General features: G+C 36.2%; 2 protein-coding genes across 2 annotated transcripts; both read right to left on the reverse strand.

Moving 5' to 3' along the window:
* Positions 1–4,929: 4,929 nt before the first annotated feature.
* On the reverse strand, positions 4,930–5,345 carry K441DRAFT_688957 (uncharacterized protein; the record flags this gene model as incomplete). Its single annotated transcript, XM_067652250.1, has 4 exons — positions 4,930–5,079; positions 5,134–5,193; positions 5,224–5,228; positions 5,288–5,345. The coding sequence occupies 4 exons, from the start codon at positions 5,343–5,345 to the stop codon at positions 4,930–4,932; spliced, it is 273 nt and encodes a 90-aa protein (XP_067500715.1).
* A 20,499-nt stretch (positions 5,346–25,844) lies between these two features.
* K441DRAFT_575446 (uncharacterized protein) lies at positions 25,845–26,021 on the reverse strand (the record flags this gene model as incomplete). The annotated part of the gene is made up of 1 exon (XM_067644167.1): positions 25,845–26,021. A coding segment is annotated over one exon (177 nt), but the record flags the coding sequence as incomplete, so codon positions are not given.
* Positions 26,022–26,689: the final 668 nt, after the last annotated feature.

A 26,689-nucleotide genomic window follows, 5' to 3' on the forward strand; every position in this document is an offset into this window, starting at 1 on the left:
TTTTAAAATTAATGCACTTTCTAAGCTTTCCAATGACTCTAAACGGCAGGAAATATCGCTTTGGGATACGATTTCCATGCCGAAAACCCCCTGCAGCTCTCCTATAACGTCGACTATAGGAGTAATTATTGACCCTTGGCTCCCTATAATAATGGATACAAATATATCTCTGCCGCATTTTATACCGCTTAAGGACGACCAATTCTTTATAGGGCTTCTTTCTAATCCTAACCTTCCTTAGCCCCAATTCAATACATCTGGCTTATTAGATATGCCGCAGCTACAGGATATAACGGATAATTTGTCGCTTCTAAATCCAATATACATTTGCCTAGGCATTTTCCAGCAACCTATCTGCTCTGATTTAAGTTTAGCATCCTTAGTTTAAGCAGTTTAACAAGAAATACCAGACCCTAACTTCGAAAATGCGCCTAGTCGCAAAGAGTTATATAATTAGTACGTTTACCTACTAGCTTGAATTTATAGTGTTGCTAAAAGTTTTATAGAATTGAGGCATTAACGCGGTAAGTTTCATAGCCATTACTTTTTCTTAGATTATTAACTCTTGCTAGTCAATTATAGGTATATAAAGAGTATCTATAAAGTATACAAGCATGGAGTCATACTATCAGCAACGATATCGCAATGCTGAAGGATAATTCACGTTATAAAGAGGGCCCAAAAGCCAAGAAACTGCGCACCCGAGCTTGAATAGTTGTATTATACTTATACCTTTTGTTTTATTGTTTTATACTATTAAGAACCGGTAACGAATATTGAGAAGTAGTTTCCTGATATAGATCACTAGCATTTCTCATTATCTTGGAAATGCCTTGGCCAAATCGAATTGTCTTATTGTAATAGAATTTAGCCACCTCCGAAAGAATGCTATTATGTCTTTCCGTATCGTGAAGTCTTTTATCCGCAATTACCATTTCTTTCTGCAATAGTATTTCCCTTTTCTTAGCGTTTTCAATATCATGCTTTAGAATGGCGTTTTCAGCTTAAAGCTTTGCAATAGTAACGTAAAGAGTGTTAGAGCCTGCCGGCGCAATCTCCTGGAGTAATTTCTTTCCTTTAGGGATGGCTTGGAAACCTGACCCAACGCTATAATATAGGTCTTAATGCGCTTTAGTCAAGTGTTTGCTAATCTATTTAGTAAATAAATATTTTTTATTAGAAGAGATTTCCCAGTCATAGGGATCCTGGCTTCTAGTTATTAACCAAACATTCTAGGGCAAAATATCAATATTTAAAGCCTCCTTTAAAATTGAAGTTAGTGAAACCAGATTAAAAAAGGCCTCTACTAACTAATATGTTTAGCAAGCTAAGCCCGACACTGCTTTCTTCAGTCGATTTTACCTTCCTCCATAGTGAGTAATCGTACGCCCTTATATTATATACCTAACAGCCACTATATATATACGGGCCCTGGTCTAGGAATAGACCCCTATAAAATTTAATAGGATGTATCTAGGGGAGATAGGCGCCTACAAACATTCTCTAAAATTGAGGCGTTAACGAAGAAGTGTTATATTTATAAAGTAACCAAGGATTACTAACTCTTAGAAGTTAAGTAAAGATGCATTAAGAGTATCTTTAAGAGATTTAGGTATGGAGTTATAATATTAGCAATAATATTACAACGATAAAGGAAAATTTACGTTATAAGAAGGGTCTACCTGCTAAGAAGTGCTGAGCTTAAATTACCAGTACAAGTTGTATTATGCTTTCACTCTATATTTTATTCTTTTATCCTATGCACTAAAAGAGGCCCGTGCGCGAATACTAAAATATTAATATGTCCTCCAAGGACCTAATTCGGCTATACTCTACGTAATATACCCCTCTATAAAGAAGGACCTTGCTAATAGGGATACCTTAGCCTAATTAGGACACGATAGAGTTAATTTAAATAGGTGGCTGAATAAATAGACGACTCCGTCGTCCGTTAGGTAATAGAAATAGGTAATAAGACATTTAATATAACATTTTAGTTATAAGTTAAGAGACACCTAAGATATAGTTTATATAGACGATCTAGACCGACAGATAGTAGTAGATTGTGGTAAGGAACCTTGATTTAGGTCAATAAGATAAGAATATAGCAAAAGAGAAAAGGTCGGGGAGGATTGGCAAATGAATGCTAGCGAATTAGTCAAAAAATGGATTGTTCGCGGATTTTTCGTTAAGAGGGGAGTTTCCTCTAATATCTCCGTGGCTGCTCGTCCGTAGATAACTAGGGCTAGCTACTAAATCGCCGACGTTATGCGCACCAACTTGGCCAACCTTTTCAGCTTCCGAGCTATAGGCGTTAGAAGTTGGTTTATATAGCGGTGCTGCGGTATTGGGCTGGGAGTCGTAGCCTTAAAAGGTTTTAGTGATAGGATCAACCGTATATACCTGGCCGCTTTCCGCATAGGTTTTTTCGCGCCTAAAAAGGAGTATACAAATACGGACTACGCCAATGAGCGCAACGAAGACCCAAATTAGAATGAGGTAGCTTGCAATGATCGCTTCTATACGGATACTATTCTGAAGTTTATTTATAAGCTCGAGAACCAAGGTAGAAATGTCGTCCGCGGTGCTGCTACTTGGGTCAGCAAGGAGATTTGCTAAAGAAGAATTACTCCTAATTCTAGCTATAGTACTAAGTAAGAAAGTGTTATTTGCAAGTATAGGGAAGTTAATATATACGTTATATAAGACCTATATAGGCTTTCTTTTAAAGCTTAAGTAGAATAAGGCAGTTTAGAATACCTATAATAGGGTTATAGAGAATAGTCCCTCTAAAAGTAGTATTAAGTGCACCTATTATCTGGTCCACAAACTCGTTTAAAGTTAAATCTACGGCTGTAGTAGGCAAATTTCCTATAAAAGGGTTTTAGGTATTACTACCTAACTTAACTAAGCTCTCTAAATCCACCCCTTAAATATTATCTTTTCTATCTATAAACGCACCGTTTATACCATTGAGAGAGAGTATTTTAGCATCTTCCGCTATATAATCGTAATCTGATATAAGGTTAGTTTGTAGCTATCGAAGATAAGAGAGGGTCTAACTATCTATGTCTATCCCTTCTAGAGCTAAAGAATACTTGGGAAGAGCAAATCTGAGGCTAATAAGGGCTCTTAAAGCATTATCCTTTTTCTCCTACTCCTATACTATAATGATTCGTTCCATTGCTTGTCTTAATCTCTCTATAGCAACTTTTGTTTCTTTAACAACCTTATCGTTCTCGTTAAACTTTCCCTTAAGTATTTGAAATCTACGTTAAGTTTGTAGCCAAAAATTCTAAAACCGTAACTCGGTTTTGGACTACTTATTTTGTAGAGATGCGATAGTAATACGATCTTAAATAAGCTCTTCTTTAAGTATTTGAATATAGAGATACGTCTAACAACGATATACCTTAGGCTTAATAATAGGTTCAGAGGGGCTCTAGGCGTAATCTATATTAGCTATAACTTGAGTAAGGCAAACCGGGTTAATGAAGGAAAATTTTATAAAATCCTCGCTTATCTGAGACGAATATGCTTGATCTATGGTATAGAGAGGTTCTAAGGTAAAGAAATTCGCTTATTTAAATAGAGGAATCACTCTTATATCCGACTATAGATAATGCAGCTCAATCCTAGCCTTTTAAATTGCTTAGTGACTTAGTGCGCTAGTCTAGCTTATATTTAACCGCGGGATATAAATAGATCAGGGGACTCCCCGGGGGGATCCCGTAGGGGCTTATCCCGTAGGGGTTATTCCCCTAGGGGATATATCCCCTAAGGGTTTATTCCCCAGGGATAATAGGGGCTTATTCCCCTGGGACATCTTAGACATCCCTATATCTATATCTTCCCGATCCTCTACTTATTACATCTATATTATTTACCCAGACTAAGGCCTTTCGCACTACCTACCGTTATTATGGCTTCCTTAGAGAATTAATATATAAGATATAAATCTACCATTAATTGCTATATGCAACTCACTCCGAAATTCTAATTTGTATCTAAAAGTGATATAAATATACGATAAGGGTCTAATTCTTGAGATTTTTAAGGTATACCCATAACCTTTAATAAACCTATTGGGGGACTTAGAAGTACTAAGGGTAAAGTAAATATATAGTTTTAGCCTAAGGATTTATAGAGCACAGAAACATCGCCTTTATATACTTGGGTACCTTAGGAGACTTAGTATTGAAGTAGCTATCTATAAAGTATCTTTCCGTATACTTAGATACGATATTTGGCGTAGTTAGATAACAAATGGTAGTCTGGGGTTTATAGTTATGAATCTTATAATAATGGGTCTCTCCTAAAACGTAAAGGCGGTAACTACTAAGATATTTTATATTATAGAATTATAGAGATCAATAAGGCGAATTCAATAGTATAAATATTATAATATTCCAATTTATCGTTGGTAAGATATATAGATTTTAAGTTCTACTCGTCGTATTATTCTAAAAGCTGCATTCTACCTCTCCCTTTTTACTATTAGCTTTCTAAGACCAGAAATCAAATATATACTAGAAGAGGGAGAGGAGAAAGATATACTAGATATAGAGCCTAAAGCAGTGGCGCTAGTAAATAGTATAGTAACGGGTAATAGATGATATAAAGCTAATTCAATTTGTTAATGCTGCCGTTAATAGCGCGGCTATGAAAGACGGTAGGACTTTAGATATAGCCGAAGTAGATCCTAAAGCCAGACATGCCTATTTGAGATACTGAGATTATGCCTATTTAAGAGGTGATTGCTAATGGTGATGGCTTGCGTATTGGTGGGTGTTAAGACACTCTACGCAGCAGAGGGAGTGATTGACGTCGGCAATGTCTATGGTTCTTTACAGACAATCTATATATAGTATTAGTAATAGTTCTTAGTAACTAGTGTTAAGTGGAACCCACCTCGCCTTCGCTATATGCCTAGAAATATACACCTATGCCAATTATATAGTATAGGGCCGCGTTAGTTGACTGGTATTGAAGTACCGCTGCGAGAGCGCTAAGAGGGAATATAATTAGGCGTGCTTTAATGGATTGGTAGGTTGAGGTGCCGGTAATAAACTTTAGTGGCTATTTAAATGCGATTCTAAAGAGACCGAAGATAAGGTTAATGACTTAGAGGACGGGTATAGGTTTGACAGCGCCGTTAAGGTTCTTAGTAAGAAAATCCCAGAGTATCTTAGGCTAGAAGAAGCCTTTAATAGCTGCAGCGACTTGGTCTGAAGAGTTAGATATTAGCACAATTGAATTAGGGTTGGCGGTAGCAGTGAAAGCTTACAAGTTGCAGCGGTGAGGATGATTAGGCATGCCCAGTGATTCTTAATAAGCTTTCCCATGGTGTATTAATTTGTAGAGTTGAGCGAGAACGATTTACCGACTAGGCGGCTGATTAATGAAGATGTTTAACGACTATAGATTTGGCTTAGTAGTTATAAAGGCATATGCTTCTGGGATGGCGACTGGGTTTTATTATACAAATTGTAGCGGAAGCTGGGAGTTTAGGTAGTAATAGTGGGACGGGGGTGTTTAAGTATTAGGACGGTGGATATATTGCAGCTCGCCACCAAGAGCAGTGATAAAAAGATAATTAATTTCATATTTAATTATCGAGCGGAAGTATTGCCTAGAATAAGAGCAATAAGATATTTATTTTTAGGTTATATAAGTTCTACTTTAAGTCCTATTTCTAATTTATTTTATATACCTCACTTATAACCTTCCTAGTTAGGCCGCTATTGAAACTGCTATATACTATAAGTGATTTTAAAATAGAAATATATTATTAGAATCCATTAATTAAAATTTAAAGGCTTCCTTTTCATTTTATCTATTTCAAACTTAGTTTTTTCTAAACCTATGCATTTCCCAAAAACTCCTTATCTAAGAATGAATCAAAAATTCCTACCTCTTTAAATTATACTAGAAGAAAATAAACTTTCCCAAAGACGTTCTCATACTTTTCTTCACTTTAAAGAAGCCGCTGGTTTGGGTTTAAGAAGCCCTAAGAGCAAGGATTTCCTTAATAAGATTGTTAAAGATTACTATAACTTAAGTAGCGATAGTAGCTTAGGTAGGACTTTAATACCTAGTAGTATAATAGCTAATAAAAGGAAGACTACTTATTTTTAGATATAATACCTATTATTATCTAGCCTAGTAGCAAATATATAGCACACCAACAAAAAAGTATTACGTCATATTCGCTAAAGCTTTAGAATAATAAAGAGTGGGAGATTAAGGACATTATTAAAGAAAGATTTACTCTATAAGGCAAAGAGTATAAGATTGTATAGAAGGACTCCTGGGTCCTAAAGTCAGGACTACAAAATGTAAAACAAATACTTTCTGCATTTAAAATGCGGAATAAACATTTAAAGCTGCCTTTAGATATAAATTATAATAAGGCGAAGCTTCCACGAGTAAGAAGGGATTCGTTTTAATATAGGAATATATAATCAATTAGGAATATAATAAGCAGTTAGATTAGAATAAAGTAGTTAATTGTTAACTGATAAAATACGTCTTATTTGGCTTCGCTAAGAGGATCAGTCTTTTTAGACCAATTTGGCGATTAACATTAATATATCTTTAATCAGTTGCCAATTAGGTGCTGATTTTAATAAACTCTAATATATAGATATGCCGGCATTGCGGGTCGCACTAAGCACTTAGAATATATAGATTTAAGGAGTATATGTTAGCGACTCAGTCAATCGAGGCACGTAAGCTTATATTAGGTGACCTGAACATTTTTAGACCAATAACAACTCTCGCTTAAAGTTAACTTAGTATATATAAGGCAGATTGCGGCAGAACTTGGTAGATAGCTATAGTTACGTAACTAGAGGACTATATAAAAAAACCCTACCTCGAACGGCGCTGCTCCTCTTCACCTCTCCTTTTCTCTAGCTTTGGATCCTCGTTAATAGACAATCTAATCGTATAGGCTTGCATGTATCCTTGCTATGCTCGTGCCTTAATTGACTAAGTCGCTAATAGCTAGCCAATTATAGGGTTAGCAGTATTGCGGCAGAATTTGGCGGCGCCGTTACATTAACTGTATTAATTAAATACACTATACCACTAGTAGGGGCAAATAAGAGTATTCTATATTCTAGCGCATATATCCTTTTAGTATTTATAGTACAAATTCTATTTGTTTTTATTAAGGTATAGAAAGTATATAAGTCTAAGATTTTTTATACCTTTATTATTTGGAAAAAGATAAATATTTCTTTCCTATAAATAGAAAAGAATAGGAAATAGCTGGATAGCTTTTATAGATCACCCTATCCTCCTAGGTATAGAAATGGGAAGGGCCTGTCGGTTACCTCTTATCTATGACGGCGCTAAGTCGCGTCACCTGCTAAATTCTGCCGCAATACTGCCATATTCTGCCAACCCTACTATTAGCTCGCTTACTACTAGCGCCTTAGCGACTGGCCTATATATTTGTTTATATTGGTCCTAGCGACCCCTTTTCCTTCTCCTTAGCTTAGTATCTTCGTAATATAGCATTCGTTTAAGCTTCGGTTCAGAGGCATTTGTTCGAGCCGTGACATTGTCCTAGTAGATTGGCAATATCCTAGTGATGTAAGCGGTTAGGTTAGGTTTTAAAACTGAGGCTAAAACCGGTCTAAATTTTAAATTAAGACTCTAAACAGGTTATATAACCGGTTAAACTAGATTAACTAGATAAAATATATAGATTTTAGAGTAATATAGTGTACTAAGTAGCAGAAGCGCTTAAGAAAAGCACGGAGGAGTTAGATAGAGTAAGGAAATAATATATAAAATAGGTATTTTAACCTAGACTTTGAAATGCACTAACTAGTTAAAGGTATGTATTTGTAAGAAGAGTAAAACTTATATTAGTAATATAAGGATTACAGTTAATTGCAAGACATAAATCTTGCCCAAAAATATCAATATAATTTAATGGCGTCTTACTATTTAGATTTTAAATAGGGAAGTTATAAAATTTATATAACCGGATAGTCCTTACTTTTGTTAAGTCTTTTTTTAAAACAATAGTAAATCCTAGACTATAAATACAAATTCCTGGAATACTATCCCATGTAGTAGTAATATAGGAGTTATTATAAATAAGTATATTAATACGGAACCCTTTTCTGGTGTAGAAATACGGTATATTAAATAGTATAGGTTCAGAGGGTGTAGATATAGTAATATTTTGAAAGAGATCCTAAGTATCTAAGGACTAGTCGCAAAGTAGGAGAGTATAGCCTTCGCTTTAAAGCAACAAAGCTATTGCCCTTATAAAACTTGAAATTGTTGTTAATTATACTAGGATAAACATATACATGTTTATATTGGAGGTATTTATAGACCATATTTAAGCAAAGTTATTAAGGTATAGCCTACGGAGTGAGACAGAACCGGAGGAAAAGGTCCTTATAATATACTCTAGATTAGAAAAGAGCATAGAAAGAAAATAGTCTAGATCTTTTAAATGCTTTATAGCTAGACCTTTTATATTTCGACCTAATCCGCACCAATCTGTAATATTAATTATTGAGGTATAACTAAGGATTTGTTGCCTTATTTCTGCTACTCTAAGAATACTTTTAGGAGCATAAATAGTAGAGGAAGAGTGGTGTAAAGCCATAGTAATAACTTTTTTTTAAACTCTAGAACAAAAGCCTATATATTACTAAATAAAATATATTATTTATAAATATGCTAAAATATTACTATTTATAACTTTAAAATAAATGATATAGGTTTATTTATATAATTTTAAAAAAGATATAAGCTAGAGGTTTTAAATATAGGTATAGAATAATCTATCTTTATAACTTGCATAATGTTAGCGACTTAGTCAATCGAGGCACAAGTACGGCAAGAAGGTCGCGCAAGCCTATGCGATTGGATTGTCTATAAACGAGGATCTAAAGCTAGTGAAAGGAAAGGAAAAGAAGAAGGGGCAGCGCTGTTCGAAGTAGGGTACAGTGCCTAGTTACGTAAGAGTTACGTGAGCTCTGCGTTTACCTACCATAACTATAACTAGCTGCTTTTAGGGGGAAGGCGCTAATTGACCCTAGATAGTAGACACCAAACGTAGACACGGTCCGAGCGACAGTAAAATATGCAATAGCTACTAAACGACTTAAGGCAGAATTAGATCAATAACCCGTCCACTATAGTTAGAAACTCCCCCCCCCCTTTTACGCTTTAACCATCCCATACTATGCACCCTCGTGCCACTAGCAGATCTCGCTTCAATTGCCGAAGATAGGACACTGAATACTTAGAGGAACAGCCCCCTAAGACTACCTACTACTAACCACCTACGAGATCTCGTAGAATAAGGCATAAGTAATACTAGGGAATACTAAATAAGGCATATATATAGGCTTGTACGAGAATATAGCAAGACTAAAGAAAGTGTAATTATATAATATAGTACTAGTACCCTTTAGGCTTAGTGCCTCCGGGCGGAATAAACTTTATTATAGCTGCCATTTTCTACCAAGTTCTATTAGGTTCTGCCAGTGCCGTAACACATAACTCCTACTAATAACTGAAAATTTCAGCTTAATGCTAATAGATCCCTTTATTAGGATATAAGGAAATTTCTAAAGCTCGTAAGGAGCTATAAGGTCTCGGTATATAACATTTTCTTAAGGTAGTCTATACTATTTTACGAACTAAAACTCTAGACCTCTAATCTAATAGAATATAAACTACTTAGCCTTTATATCTTTAGGACCTTGGTAAATATTAGCAACAAGTATAAGATTTTCAAGTTTGTCCCCTTCAGCTACGGTCTCTGTAATTCTGTTTAGTAATGAGAGAAAGTCCTCTAAGCTGTTTTTTGATATTTGAAATCCCTATGCAAAGCCTATAATCTAGGGGAGCTCCACTATAATTAACTTAATTTCCACTCCCTGTAGAACATCACTCCCTAGGGCATCTATAACCTTTCGGAAGAATATAGTCACTATTCTGCAGCTATTAAGCCAAATAGAGGTATATAGTCCTCCACGTAGTCGGAGAAGAAACTTTGTCCCATCAATTTGTATATTAGTTGGTATTCTCTCTAGGTTGGTGACGTTGCGTTAGATAGGATGCCCAGTATATAAGGCTTGTGTGTGCTCTTAAATGCGTCCTATATCCTTAAGAAAATTTCATAGCTTATAATGGAAGACGCATCCATATATATAGCCTCTATACTTTCTAACTATAATAGATTCTTCTACCTTACGAAACTCTCCCAGCTTTCGTAGTGTCTCCCCTAAGCTAAGCTCGGAAATTGACAAAGGCCAAATTCCAAGCCTTGTTAATTTGTTGATGAAACCTCTAGCTTTAAGTCCTGGGAGGGGGCATTTTACGTTAACGCACCCTATGGGTGCTAGAAGAGAAGGCAGGGTTTCTATAAGTTGACGCTAAAGCTTAAGTTTTTCTAATTCCATCGATTCTTCTACGTGTTATTATTTATCGCTTGTATAAAAAGGAGGTTATTACCTAGTAGAGCTTTTCTAAGGACTTTGCCGCTATTCCGAGAGAATAACTGGCTAAGGGGGGCAGTAGCCTCGTACACTAGCATAATTGATAATTCTTGGAATATCCGCTTAAACCTATAAACCATTGCCGTGGCAAGAAGGTCAATGATATTCTTAGACGATTTTGGCTCTATAAGAAAGCTCTCTAAATAGAGTTTAATTAACTAGTTAATACGGTCTTGGCAACGGAGCTCGTATATAGCCGTTATGGCCACATTAAACAGTTGTTCCGACGATGATAGTTACCATATTAAGCTGTTATGGCTATGTAAGATACTATATATAAAATAAAGAGAAGGAGTATAAAGATTAAGGATAGGAATAACAGGAGGACAATTGGTGCTAAGTTTACTTTTAATATCCTCGTCGGAAAAGATAACCTTAAAAGGCGGGGAAGCATACTATAATATCTTTAAAGAGACAAGGATATGCGAACCATGGCTTGTTAAAAGGATTGCGTCCCCTTCTATATTAAACCAAATCAAATTATTAGACATATTAAAAACAGTAATATTAGTATATAGAAGAAAGTTTATACTATTAATTAATGCTTTAGTGTCTTTTATATACTAGGGCGTTCTATTATTAAAATATACTAAATATAGCTAAGTGTAATAAATATATATATATATATTTAGTTAGTAAAGCTAACGTTTAACTAAACGCCCTCCTATTATGCAAGGATCTCCTAAATATATAACATCCTATTAAAACCCTTCCTTTTAGTTAAAAACCTAGCATCTTTAGTTAAGCAAAATGTATGTAAATCTACTATACTCATTTAAAAAGCTAATATTTAGAAGGCAAATTGCGCCTATTGAAAAATTACCCACTAAGATAATTATTAAAATATATCTCAGTATTTTGGTTCCAGAATTACTACTTACATCGCAACGTATTGCAATTAAGCTATTGCACTTAAGTATCTATTATACATTTAGTTGCTTCGCACTATTTTAACTAGATTAGACTAAGAGAGATAGTTAATTTAATACCCGTAAATCTGTTAACCAAGCGTTAGAGAAAGAGCTACAGCTTACAGCCTTCTGCATTAATCAACGGTGGATAACTAAATTATTCTTCTACTTCTATCTGAATAAAAAATTCGCCTATTATTTCCGTGAATTTAAGACTAGTACTTCTGATTAGAGTATACTTTGGTTCTCTAATAGGCTAGTAATACTTTTAACCTCGGCTTTATAGCAAGCTAAGTAGGGATATCTCTTTCTAGAAATTCTATAATTCTCCTAATGGAATAACACGAAAATAAGCAGTCTCTATTACTTAGTGAGAAGGGCATCTTTTCTTAATTTATCTTCCTCTTTGTTTATTAAATCTTACGCTTAAGAAGTATATTATTATGCCTACTTTAAAAAGGGACCTTATAAGCTTCTTTACGCTTAATGTAGGGATATTCTTACAGTACTAAAAGAAGCATTTAGTCTAGAACTTATAAAAGGCATAGAAGAGATTAATAATTGGGATAATTGGGATAATTTATATAGCTTTGTATGTAAATGGTTTTATAACTATAATGGAATTTAAGAGCATTTCTGGCGTATTAATGATAGAGCCCTTAACTATTCTTTAAATATTTACTACGTGCCTAGAGCTCTCGCAGAGCATTTGTTTAGTAGAGATTTTTATAAAACTTTTGTAAAGCTCCACGCCTATAGCTTGCGAGAGGTCGTAGGGCGCAGATTTATTCCATACGTGCTTGTTAAGGAAAATTAAGTTATATTGATTATAAGGGGGTAATATTAATGCCTTAGACGCCCCCCCGCTAGTATGGGTAAAGAAATAAGCGAGTCTAAAGTGATATAGTAGAACTAGGTTATTTTGTCTACCGTACTAGCGGGGGGGCGTCCCGTTTATATTACCCCCTTATATATACTAAGTAATGCCGACGTTCCACGAAACGTTTGTATATATAATTAAGGGTATCTTAAAAGGAAACGTCCGTAATATACTTAATTAAGTATTCCCTTTTAGTGCTTAATATCACTTAGTGTATATTGCAACGTTAAACATCTTAAAATGTATATACTTAAACTAGATTAGTAAAGCGGAAAATAAGAATAAAGAGATAAACTAGCGAATAAATATGGCTAACACTTGCGGCTAAAAGTTGGAAAATCTCTAGTAGTTATCACTAAAATTCGTCCTTAAGGTTTTGTCCCTTAAATTTTAACTTATTAAGTTCCTTCTGGAGCTCCTTATGAAAAATTTAATTAGATTTATCCCCTGTGCTCTCGCCATCCGCATTAGTCTTATCTATGCTGTCGTGCATGGCTGTAAACTTATCCCCGCTAGCAGAAACCTTCTTGTCCCGGATAATCTTAATATTTAGAGGGCCAGTAATGTTTATCGTTAGAGATAGAGATATTAGCGAGCCCTAAGAAGGACAGTAACAAACTGCTAATTGATGCTGGAAAATCTTTTCCAAAATTTCCACCCCTTAGTTTGGGCGATTTGAACGGTTCGGCCCAGACTAGCCGTCGCTTAGATAGTATGGTGTATCAGCCTTAAACAGTTTTCCTTAAAGGTTTAGGAGCTAATTAACTAAGGTCGGTAATATATCCAGATATTTACGGTCTTTGTCTGTTAAATAAAATATAGGAGATATTGGCAGACTTATTGTAGTAGGTAGAGCCGAATACCTGCGTATGCGTTATATAGAGAGAGGGTTTTTAAAGAGGAAGCTGTGCTAGTATTGAAATGTTAGGGAGGATAAGCCTCTTTATACCCGCTAGACTTAAACGCTTATTAAACTAAATTTCTACCCTTTACGTAATTTTTAATAGTGCCGCTACGCTAATATAAGCTACCTATACCCCTAGCCGAACTAAACACGAATGGCAATTAAAATAAGAGATTTAGAAGTATATAAAAATATAGGTACGTTCTAAGATTAGCATTACATGGCAATGATGTAAAAATTTACAAAATTAGCACCATTAGGTTGTTTCCATCCTTACCTTAGCGCCTTCCTCTTATTATTTACTTTTTTTAATACCACATTATTATTAACCTCGGCTACTACCTCCTTTTAGTGCTTGTATATAAGTTAGGTTAGATATGAATTTAAAATGGGTATATGTATAAGTTTAGAGTATGTAAGAATTAAATTTATTACTGGTAACTAATAACCACCTTTACTTCGGCGCAGGCTATAACGGCGAGAGAAGTGCACGCCACAGCGACTATGTCCTTTAGCTTTTTATTATCACCCATTCTAATCTATATATCCGTTCCACTACGGTCTCTAGAGAATACAAGATAATTAATATTAGCTCCTTTAGGGACAAACTGCTAAAGCTTAAAAATTAAATTATTATCTGAGTCTACTCCTTTACAAACGCTTAAATTTCGGATAGCGTTAAAAAGCGTTTCGGTTGACCGCCAATAGTCTTTAAAAGTAAGCTCTATCTCAGACAAATCCCCATTTAAGCGTAGTAACTAGGTTTTGCTAATAATGCGTTAAATAATATAAGTATTAAAGATATAATATATTTCGACGCCGTTATATGTTGTTAGTTAATTTACTATTTCTAGTAGGAAGTAGTCGAATTAACTTATATTTTCGTAGTTAGGAGATTATCTAAATCGGATTAATATGTCCTAAAGAAGCTCCGAATTTATATCTTTGCTATAGGTTTAGATATAGGATAAAGACATTTTAACCGAAGCATGAACTATAAATTTTTGAAAGATTAAGTTTGGTATGGTGTTATTCTAGATTTAGTTTAAAGTCGTTATGGAGATAGTTATCCCCTAATCTCTTCGTTTTTGCCACATAGCCGTTATAACGTCGTTCGCAAAATTAATCACATTTATCTTGTTAGCGAAGACCCATATCTTACTAAGCGCTAACTACTACTTATCGGAACTACCAAGATAGAGGAGGGGGTGCTATTTATAGAGCCACGAAATAAAAGTCCCTATTGTGTGCACGTCTTTGATTTTAGTATCCTTAAAGGCAATATATCCGCGTTTAGCTTCAATAAAAGGGCCAAGAAGAGCCTTCTTAAACCACGGTGCTTTGGTAAAAAGGAGGTTCTGGTACACTATAAATATTTTAGGGCCTGGTTAAATAGTGATTTTGACGACATTATATAAGAGGGTTTAGATCTAGTTATTTTTGGCCTTGGATCGCTTTGTGATACGATAAGCCTTTAAGGTTAAAGCCATAGATATATAAAATTCGGAGTAGGCGTTAGGTGAGAAACTAAGTTGCGGGAGTTGGGGTACCTTTATGTTTAGATAGACTGCGCCGCGTATGTATATAGGAACACTCTATTATATAGATAGAATAAGATTCCTTGGCTAGCATCATTATATTAATAGCTGAGATATTAAATATTTTCTATGCAAAGGTTAGAATTTTATTTTATAGTCTTTACTAGTAATTATAAATTAAGTAACTATTATTATCTATATACTTTTTTATTACTATACCGGTAATAATATATTACTACCACTTTTCTTTATATAAAACCTTATATCCTTAAAAATAATCTCTCTTATATTTTTTTTATAAACCTAGTCTTTTACTCTATCTCGAGTTTTTATATCTGCTGAGACTATTTATTATATTAATATAATGTTCAACTATAGCATATTTATATAATATATCTGCAACAGCCTTAAGTCTAGGGGTATCTAGAATATAGCTTCTCAGTATATATTTAATTAAGAGATCTCCTTTATAGCGAGTAATACGTTAATACTCCTCTCCAAATATTTCTTTAAAGTTGTCTAAAGAAGAAGTATTATCTACAATAATATTAAGGATCTATTACCATTAGTATAGTATTATTTTATTTAATGCAGTTAACATTACATGTTTTTTCTCATTAAGCTCCGTAGATTCTTTCTTATTAAGCTGTAGTTCCTTACCCTCTTCGGTGTTATATATTAACTTTTCTAGCTTAAGAAGGTCTTATAATATGCTTCTTATAAATATAGGATATCCTAGTATATTAGATTATATCAATTGCGCTTAATATAGAGCTTACCTTTAGTACTGTATCTTTAGATAAGAACAATTTTTCTAGTATATATTTTATTCTTTTGGCTGCTTTCTAGAAGTTCTTTTGCGTATAGAATTACACCAGCAATTTTAATGTCCGCCACGAATAAAATAACAGTAGAGTAGATCCCAAAGTTCTCTGGATGGCCGTATAGACTATTAAGTAGGATTAGAAACTCCCTAAGCTATGTATTTATAAGCTCTAATAATTGTAAGGTGAAGCCCTTTTGTTTTTTAATTAAAAGATTAATAGAAACACTATTAGAGTTATATCCCCACCATATAATTATAAAAGGGTGAGTTTAAATTAATGACTAGGCCCCTAGAGTCGGAAGGCAAAGTTAAATATAGTGGCCCGCCTGTATTTTCTATGGCCGAGGCAGCTTAATACGTAAGTAGATACTATCTATAGCTAATCTATACTTTTCCTCTGTTACTACTAAGCCTAAGTAGTACTAATATTTAGTTCAACTCCTAGTTATATACTATGGTTCTGCAATTTATAGTGCCTTAGGACGATAGTCGTTAAGAGTTAAGAATGAAATTGTCTTTAGTCGCTAAGGCTCTCTAGCTTTGAGAGGAGGGATATTATAATAGAAGATTCGACCGATCTAGAAGACTCCCATTAATATAAAGGTGGCGCTTAGCACTATAAGCACTACTTTGCTTGCAATAGTTGTTATATGCTAGTAAATAGAAATTATAGTCGCAACTATAAGGAATATATGCGTTTTAAGAAACACTTTATAGAAATACCTTCTTATTAGAAGGATAAGTATAAGTAGAGTTAGAGTTGCGGCTCCCTAGAAGTAAAAGGCGTTAGTTAGATTATAGTATAGATTATTAATACTTATAAGAATACCATATATATTTTTAAGGTTCTTTAAAGAGAATAATTTTATTATTAGGATTATTACTATATGGAATATACTCTCTATAACGGTAATAATAGCAATTAAGCTATAAAAGCGTACTATAAACTATAGCGGTACTCTAATAATATATGTAGTATATCCTAAATGATTTAAGAAGAATAATGGTATAAAATTTGCGAGTGAAAGGCGTGCAGCTCGTATACTAGCATCTTTAAGAGTATTTACGCCAATAATATTAGATGAGATTGTTCTAGCTATATATATAGCCTGTAATAAAGCTTTATAGCGAGGTACGCTTATAAAGAGATAAAGGCGTAAATAGATAAAAATTTTAAATATCTAGAACTATATAGAGGGTTTAAATAAAAAGTTGATAAAAGATAAAATAATATAAATAGTAATAATTATTACTAGGATGCCGCCAGCGGCAAGTGTATAGAAGCTTGAAATCTCTATATAGATAGAAAAAGGTTATGCCTTCAAATTATATAGGGCACTAGCTGTAAAAGTATATGCTAAATTTAACCTAAAACACGTCCCTAAATTGTCGCCTAACTTATATAAGACTATAATTAAATTATAAAAACTATATATTCTAAGTTTAAGGAAACCTATATGCCTATACTTTATTTACAAATGCAGCAACCCTAATACTCTTTTAGAAAAACCGTAATAGCTTATATAATACTTTCCTGTCCTTTAAAATTAAACCTTATATAAATTCTAAGACAAAAACAACAACCCCCTTTACTAGAAAATGTAGAAAAGCGACCCTTTTACCGTTACTAATTACTAACCGAACTATATATAAACTCTCTAGAGTCTAAAAGTGAATTGGAGAATATTATAGAGAGCTAAAGGCGATAACAGTCCTCTTTCTGCAAAAGATGCTTAACAATATTTAGGAAAGCTGACGAGTTAAGCCTAACTTATAACGCTGATGTGTATTTCTTAATGCGGTACCGAGATTAGTTCTATATATATAAATCTAAAACTAATACGCCTTGGCTACTAACGGAACAGTAACTTATAACTAATTTATAATCTTCTTTTATAAGACGTTAGGACTAAGACTGTTTTAGGCTTCTAGTATAGTAATTCTAGTTTAACCTATACCTAAGGGGAAACGAAACCGGCAGTGGAAAATACTAGCAGCAAGGGTTTGGTATTCTAATTCTGAAGTTAAAAAGAGAACTATAGTTATACCCCTAGTTCTAAGACAACTACTACTAATAGATTTTTCAGCGAGGTAAATTTAGGATAAAGTTATAATTAATTTATCTAACTACTACTAAGACTATTTATAAGAGAATAAAAATCTTATATATTTATATATCCTTGCTACTAAGAATATTTAGAGTGCAATAAAAAATCTATATATTTATTCTTACGGCTAAATAAATAATATAACTATATATAAGGTCCTATAGAGCTATATCTAGAGTTTTTACTATATAGACTCCTATATAGGAAAGCTTTATACAGGCATATCTAACTCCTCTTTATTAGTAGTAAATATACTTTCCGCTGTAAAATACTGTTTATTAACATCTGTCGACTAGGGTAACCTCTTTATTAACGCTACTTTTACATTCCCTTTTAGCGTATTATACCAAAATTGGTAATGCCTGTAACAATATTAGTATTATATATGCCAATTAATAAATGGCTTTATCTCTATAACGAATCTTTCTGGCTAATTTTTTTTATTACGCATTGGTAGCTGCGCTGCTTACTCTGGCTCTGTATGTGCTTTAGTATATACCCTAGCTAATATTAAAGTATTTCTTATACTTGTGAGGTTTTCTCTGATTAGGATTATAAATTTCCAAATAGTCTATATAATTCTAAGGTAATAGTAATCAATAATATATATTGCATTTCTTCTTCGCTATATTATAGAGTGGCTATAGATAGATAAGGTAGGGTGAAGCACGGAGAGAGGTATTATCTATTAAATTTAAATAAAGGCTGCCGTGCAGCAATTATATAGAATGCCCGGGAGTGCTATTTTCGTTAACGTGTTAGGTATAGTTGGTTAGAACCAAAGCCTAGCCGCCCTATATAGACCACAATATAGCGCGATTAAAACTAACCCATAACGAGAAGCCTTTACGCCCTTTACCTACTATAGATAAGGGCAGGGGTATGTAAAGGAGGGGCTATTTTAGGATTTCCTAACTCCGCATACCAGCCCAGCTTAGGAAAAAGGGGAAAATCGTGCAGGTAGCCGTCTTTTCTTGAAGTGGAGTGCATTAATAATATAGATACTACTAAACAGGGGATCCCTAATACAGATAATCCGTTATATTCTTACGTGTACAGTTTTCTAGTTTGGAATTATATCTTTTTATTTATATTCCAGCGCCCTCTAGTCCCTAAAGCCTTTTATATAACCTTCCCCTTTAGTTAACTACACCTATATATTCGTACACACTCGCCTAGCCTATTAAGAACTCTTTAATACCCACTAATTTTAATACTAACGCCATGACACGCTACAAAACTGGTGGTCCTCTAAAAAACACGTTAGCATTTCCATCTGGTATTAGGAAATAGCTTTGGAAAAAGCCTACTTAAAATATATTAACCTCATCGGGAAAATATTCGCAGGATGAGATTCAAGTAGACTTTGGTTTTCGCGTTTCGCGTAATTGACATGCAATTTAACTAACTCGACACGCAATTGACCAACTTGACACGCAATTAACCAATTTAACACATCTAAAAGTTAAATAACACGCAGTTGACCTATTTAACAACTTTAAAAGCTAACTATATATTCCTTGACACGCAGTTAACCTACTTAATAGCTAACTGTATATTTCTTAACACGCAGTTAACCTATTTAACAACTTTAAAAGCTAACTGTATATTCCTTAACATGCAATTAAGGTAAAGTTATATGCTAATTACGCAAATGAATTTTTACACAGTTTTATTACTTAGAGGCTCTGCACAAGGCTCTACACGAAGCTCTACACGAAGCTCTACACGAAGCTCTACACGAAGCTCTACGTACAGAGGCTCTGCACGAGGCTCTGCGCGAAGCTCTGCGTACGGAGGCTCTGCACGAAGCTCTGCACGAAGCTCTGCACGAAGCTCTATACGAAGCTCTACGTACAGAGGCTCTGCACAAAGGCTCTGCGCGAAGCTCTGCGTACGGAGGCTCTACACGAAGCTCTGCATCGGGTCCCCGCTATATTCCCGATAGCGTCTACACGTGTCTCTGCCTATGTAGCCGCCTTATTTTTTACCCTTCCTTCCTTCCTTACATCCTCCTATACTAGGGAGCACTAGAACGGCAGCCAGCAGAGGACCGTTGCTAGAACTAGATGACTATCGCTAGAACTAAACACCGTCGCCAGAACCAGACGACCGTTACTAGAACCAGACGACCGTCGCCAGAGCCAGACGACCGTCGCCAGAACCAGACAACCGTCGTCAGAGCCAGACGACTATCGCCAGAGCCAGACAACTGTCGCTAGAACCAGACAACCGTCGCCAGAACCAGACGACCGTTACCAGAACCAGACGACCGTCCGCCAGAGCCAGACAACCGTCGCTAGAGCCAGACGACCGTCGCCAGAAACCAGACAACGTCTCCAGAGTCAGACGACTGTCGCCAAACCAGACGACCGTCGCCAGAGCCAGACGACCGTCGCCAGAAACCAAACGACCGTTACCAGAGCCAGACGACCGTTAACCAGAACCAGACGACCGTCGCCAGAACCAGACGACTGTCGCCAGAGCCAGACGACCGTCGCTAGAACCAAACGACTGTCGCCAGAGCAGACGACAACGACTAGCCAGCCGAACACTATAAACGATTCGATCGATTAATCGAATCAAGGTAGCACAGACAGGTAGGCACAAACAGGAGATGCTGACGGGTAGGCAGATGTAGACAGGTAGGCAGATACAGACAGGTAAGCAGATGCAGATAGGTAAGCAGATGCAGACAGGTAGGCAGATGCTGACGGGTAGGCAGATATAGACAGGTAGGCAGATGCAAACAGGTAGGCGATGCAGACAGGTAGGCAATGTAGACAGGTAGGCAATGCAGACAGGTAGGCGATGCAGGCAGGTAGGTAGATAGGCCAGGTAGGTAAGTCAATAGGTAGATAGGTAGAAGAGAACCATCGCTATATTATATTAAATTATCTAAAATAATAATATTTATTTTGCTAGCCTTATAAATAGCTTTAAAATAGCTTTTATTTATTTAAATATGCTATTAGTATAAAAGAGGTAAATATAATTATGGTTGCCAAATGCGCAGGCTGCGCGCAGGCTGCGTGTCAAAAAAACACGACATAGGCTAGTCGGTCGAGTTGCCAAATGACCTCAACTGCGCGCCAATTGCGTCAACCACCAGCCATTGAGGCCATTGAAAGGGTACCATATTTTGCCGATGCTTACGCTTAAAACCTTCTAAACCTAAACCTATAAAAACCCCTCTACTGCCACAAAGGTCATTTCTTAAATTACTAACTAAATTACGCATTTAAATATATGAGCTTCTTTTAGGCGGATTAGTAAAAACACTGGTTATTTAGTTGGTTTTGGGGTTCCGACATGGGTTAATAATAGCCGTTACGCCAGGAGCGGGAATATACGTTAAAATCTTATATAGTTGCAGTCAGATTTACTATAAGGCGCGCGACGTCCTCTACGTAAAAAGAACTTTTTAGTTCAACTACGCCTCTACTCTTGGATTATTCTGGAGGAATCTTCGTCCGGATACTGCCCTAAAGATATTATTGCTTAAAGTAACCTACTTTCCCGGCAACGCAATAACTCTGGACTACGGCAACGATACTAAGCCCGTAGAGTTGCTGCTAGCAGGTCACGACCGTTTAATTGCTAACGATATACGAATTACTAAGATACAGTATCCGTACTAAGAAAATATCCTTTAACAGGATCTACTTTACAACGGTCTATACCACTATATCCCTATATTTTAGTTAACCCTATTTATAAACGCTTGCCTTTCTTTATTTAAGGATATTGTAAGGTTCCTTGTGCGCTATAGAGCGTGTATTAATAGATGTCGTCTTATATAAGGCCGTCTACTCGCTTATATAGTCTAGAGAGGTCGCGAAGACCTAGTGAGATATCTTCTTAATAAAGGGGCAGACATTAACCTATAATCCTTAGTGTCCCTACTGACTGTGGCATGCTATAAAGGTTATTACGGCATTGCAGAGCTACTTATTAAGAGAGGTGCTAAAGTTAACGCGCGGACTAGCTGCGGATCTCCACTAAGTAGAGCCTATGCGATAGGTTATAAAGCTATTATCCTTCTTCTTATTTGGAATGGGGCTAAGATTAATTACCCAATTGAGATGGATTAAGATATTCTATAAAGTGTACGCGGTTTAGTAAACCTAGGAATACCGCATTACTCGCCACTATACTATATAGTGCTTGGGGGACACAAGACTATTGTTAAGGTTTTATTTAAACACGGTGCTAAAACCTATATCTCTAGCTCTAAGGGTAATATCGCGTAGCTTAAACGTAAGATATAACGGAGTATTAAGGAAATGGGAGTAGTAATAGGTGTATCCTATTAGCTCAGAAACAGTTAGTAAGAATATTCTCATTCCGATAACTACTATTAACTTATTACAACCATAGGCAACCCTACTAAAGTTCTATAGCATTAGAAAGGAAATATGATTTTATTTTAGTGTAATCTACTAGGGAATACCAGAGGGGCGGGAGGAAATAGTAGTTTGCAAAGCGCTTACTAATTTTAACGAATTATAATTACTGGTTGCTTAGAGGACTTTAAGTAGTTCCCTAAAGCTTAATTCGCCGAACTGTACTTTTATAGGCGTGTCTCCAATATATTATCTACAAGTTATCGCCAATATGGGAATCAACACTATGCCAAGGATCGTCAAAAGCGCATGGGCCACCTCTATAGATCCCTATTGTCTAGAAGGCCTAGCACTAAAGCACCGTTTATTTTCTAGTTGGAATATCTCCAAATGTCTAACCGACCTCTTTTGTCGCTCTAGTATATGAAATAGAATGCGAGTGTGCCTAGCTGCACTGCTAATACACATAGGAGGTTAAGAGGTCGTAAGAAGCTTACCCCCGCGTAGTAAATCTTTGTATATAAGACTAATACCTATTATTAGGGGCACTGATAACCCCAGCCCCTCTCTACTAGCTTACTTTATGCTTATACCTTAGGACAATTTAGTAAAACTACGCCGGATTCTAAGCCTTTAAAGCGGCGTTTCTTTAGAATATAAACTCTAGCAGTCTGGGCCAATTATGCGATGTTTTATACAGTTTTGTTAAATAAAGAGCTCCAATTAATTAGGGCAAGATGCAGCCGTCTATTACTAAAAAGCTATTCATATTCCAAGCTGTGCCACATTAGTAACGCTCTATAAAGAGTTCTCGGCTGATTTTTAGGGTTTACATAATCCCCACGCCTATTTCAACTTCTCCCTTAATTAATTTACACTATATCTCTCCAATCCCCTTCCCGAAAAGGTCTATATAACTGCCATTTATAAATGTCCTTTAAGTATACTAAGAGGAGTAAAGTAAGTTGGGATAAGGTAAGTTCGTTTTCTTTATGCGTTAGGAAAACGGGAGAGTAGTAGGGGCTAGCCAGGGGCTGGCCCGGGGCTGGCCCGGGGTCATTTTAGCTGGATCCGCTGATCTGCTCATGTACACTTCTTTACGCTAGCCCCGGGCCCCATTAGCAACATTAGCAACATTAGCAACATTAGCAACATTAGCAACATTAGCAACATTAGCAACATTAGCAACATTAGCAACATTAGCAACATTAGCAACATTAGCAATATTAGCAATATTAGCAATATTAGTAATATTAATAATATTAATTTTAAAAATTATAATATATCTTTTACTATAATAGTTATAATATTTTCTATAACTGCAATATTTATATGGGAATAATAATAGGTTTTAAATTTAAATTTGGTTATTAAGCAATTAATTAAAATAAGTGGGAAGCCTCTTGCAGAGGCTCCAAATCGTCAATTGGCGATATTCCTGACGATCCACCGGCCGTGTACTGATTTCCTAACTAGGCCTAGCACCCGCCTACCTGTCTGCCTGCCTACCTACCTGCTTGCCTACTTGCCTGCCTACCTACCTGCCTACCTGCCTGCCTACTGCCTGCCTACCTGCCTGCCTACCTGCCTGCCTACCTGCCTGCCTACCTGCCTGCCTACCTGCCTGCCTACCTGCCCTGCCTACCTGCCTGCCCTATACCTATCTGTGCCTACCTGTATATGCCTACCTGTCTGTGCCTACCGTCTATATCTGTCTATGGTATCTAATTCAATTTGATTCGGTAGCGGGCTGATATCGAGGCTCTGGTTCGATTCGATCGATCGATTAAGTCGTTTCGTGGTGTTGCTGACTGGTTGTTCGAACGATCGTCGTCTAGTTCTGGCGACGGTCGTCTGGTCCTGATGACGGTCGTCTGGTTCTGATGACGGTCGTCTGGTTCTGGCGACGGTCGTCTAGTTCTGGCGACGGTCCGTCTGGTCCTGATGACCGGTCGTCCTGATGACGGTCGTCTAGTTCTGGCGACGGTGGTCTGACGACGGTTTGTCTAATTCTGGCGACGTCGTCTGGTTCTGGCGACGGTGGTCCTGACGACGGTTGTCTGGTCTGACGACGGTCGTCTGGTCCTGATGACGGTCGTCTGGTTCTGATGACGGTCGTCTTGGTTCTGGCGACGGTCGTCTGGTTCTGGCCACAGTCATCTACTAGCTGCCATTGTAGTGCCTCCCTAGGTAGAGAGGATGGAAGGAAGGGTAAAAAAAAATAAGTGGTATTTAGGTGTACAAGGGGTATGCAAAGACACGTAGAGGCTGCCGGGAATATAGTGGGGACCCGATAGCACTGTGGGNCGCTGTCAGGACGATTAAGATAACCAGGAAAATTAAAGTCCTACTAGGAGCCTGCTAGGAAGCCTGCTAGGAGCCTGCTAGGAGGCCTTTAGGATTTTAATACCCTAATAGCAATAAACGCAATAATAGTAATAATATTTATTTTATAGCCATAAGCTAGCATAATGCTAGCGTATAGCTCTAGGGCCTAGCTGATATGGNAGAAAGCTGGCGTAGAGCTCTAGGGGGTCAGCTAATATGGCGGAAAGCTAGCGTAGAGCTCTAGGGGGTCGGCTAATATGGCGGAGAGCTAGCCCCGGGCCCCAAAAACACTTTTAGCGAAACTAAATTTCGTGCGCCACCCCCCGTTTTCCTGACGATAAGCTATAGAATCTTAAACTATGTTATTTGGTTGGTAAAGAGCCCGTTTTTACGGTTATTAGACGTAGAGTTTTAAGTGACTTTCTATTATATAATTATTATATTATTGCTCTGGAATTAACTAGACGTTTATTACTATTACTAATCCTTAGTCCTATAGACGTCCCGTATAAATACCCAAACTTATCCGTAATAGATAAATTAACAAGATAACTAGAGATGCAGGAAAATAAATATATTAATAGTTTAGTATGCTAGAGAAGTAGATGCAGACGCTTTATTAAACTCTATTTACCGAATACGGACTCTATCTATTAGAGTGTATATATTATTTTCTACCTTATTCACTCCCTCTAGAGCAGTGAATATTATAATTCTAGTGTCGTCCTAAAGGTCTAAGTGAAATAAAGAATATAAAGAGATATATATCATGGCATTACCTTTACGATTATTTGGAAACTGCCGACTAAGATAGGAAAGAGGCAATAGTACCAGTTGAGAGAGGGTTAGTAGTGTATGCTATATGGGACTAGAAATTAGAAACAGTGTTGCTTTAAGGGTCTTGCTAGGGAAGTGGGTTTAAAGGGCTATCCTAAAGCACGCTAGTAATAATACTAAGGTCGGAGTATGTTGTATAATACTTATCTTTACTGCTAGGTAACCCTGGCACGCTAGGCTTTATTAGCCACTACTAAACCCAGTATATAGTATACGTGGAATTAGTCTATAGATCCGTAGGTACTAATAGATTAGTCTCGCACTATTGTTTATAGGTGGACCCTAGTTGGCTAGGGATAGGGTTGGGAAACTAATTCTAACGTGTTATAGAAATGCTACCATTATTAATTTAATAACATCTATTATTATTAAAATTTTAAGCAGTTAATAGTTTTCCTCTTAGGTCACCGCTGGTACCGTTAAATGTCCACTATAGAACGTCTACTAATACTTCACTATTACTTGGCTGAGATATACTAAATATATAGACTATTTTACCTGCTCTTGGCTTACCTAGCTAGGTTTACGGTAGTGTAATATATCTATTTTCAAGGTACTTTATAGCTATATAAGCTCCTAGTAATACATTAAGTCGCGGAAATGTTGCAGTTTAGTTAGCGGTTCTCTATATTAGAGTATATAGAAAATCCAAGCTATTTACCCTTGTCCTTTCTAAAGCTAAAGGTAGTAAAAGATAAGTCATTATATTATCGTCAAAGCCCGGATCACTACAAGAGACATATCCGCGAGGATATCTATTATTTCCTGTAAAAACTCCGTTAGAAACTACCGTAAGTTGTTTATTTTAAGCGTATATAAGCCCCAGCCTGAACAGAAGAGCGGTAGAAAAAAGGTAGAAGATTAAATATATAACAGTGGACAAAATATAAGAATTAGTAAATCTAAATTAGTTTGAGGCTCGCAGCGTATTTAAAGATATATCTGTTCTTACTAAGGCATATTACACTTGTATAACTATCTAGTAAGGATCTAACTCTGTCGCTTTAGGCAGAACAGCTAAGAGCAATACTAAACCGTGCATGTTCCATTTCCTCCTTTATTCTAACACTCCACTACTATTTGAGATCATTTTTAGGAAGATATAGTAGTTAAATCACAGAAGAGAGTTCTTTGCTTACTTTAAAGCTCGCTATACACTAAGTAGGCACTTAAAATAATAGCTACTAATTTCCCCACACGCAGACCGACTCACGTGCTCTCTTATTTATATAGATACAATTAAAGCCTTGTATAAAAAGGACTACTATTAGTAAATATTAAATTTGTAAAGGTAATTGCCTTATAACGTGTCCCGCTCTACGTTGCCATTGTTATAGTACTGGCAAATCGCCGTTAGATTGCCGTAAATTGCCGTCACGTGACCAGAGGATTGTATATAACTTCGAGCAGTGCTTCCGTTCTTCCCCTTTCCTTTCTCTAGCTTTAGATCCTCGTTTATAGATAATATAA

Source organism: Cenococcum geophilum, assembly GCF_001692895.1.
Source record: "Cenococcum geophilum 1.58 unplaced genomic scaffold K441scaffold_40, whole genome shotgun sequence".
In the NCBI taxonomy this organism is placed as follows: domain Eukaryota; kingdom Fungi; phylum Ascomycota; class Dothideomycetes; order Gloniales; family Gloniaceae; genus Cenococcum; species Cenococcum geophilum.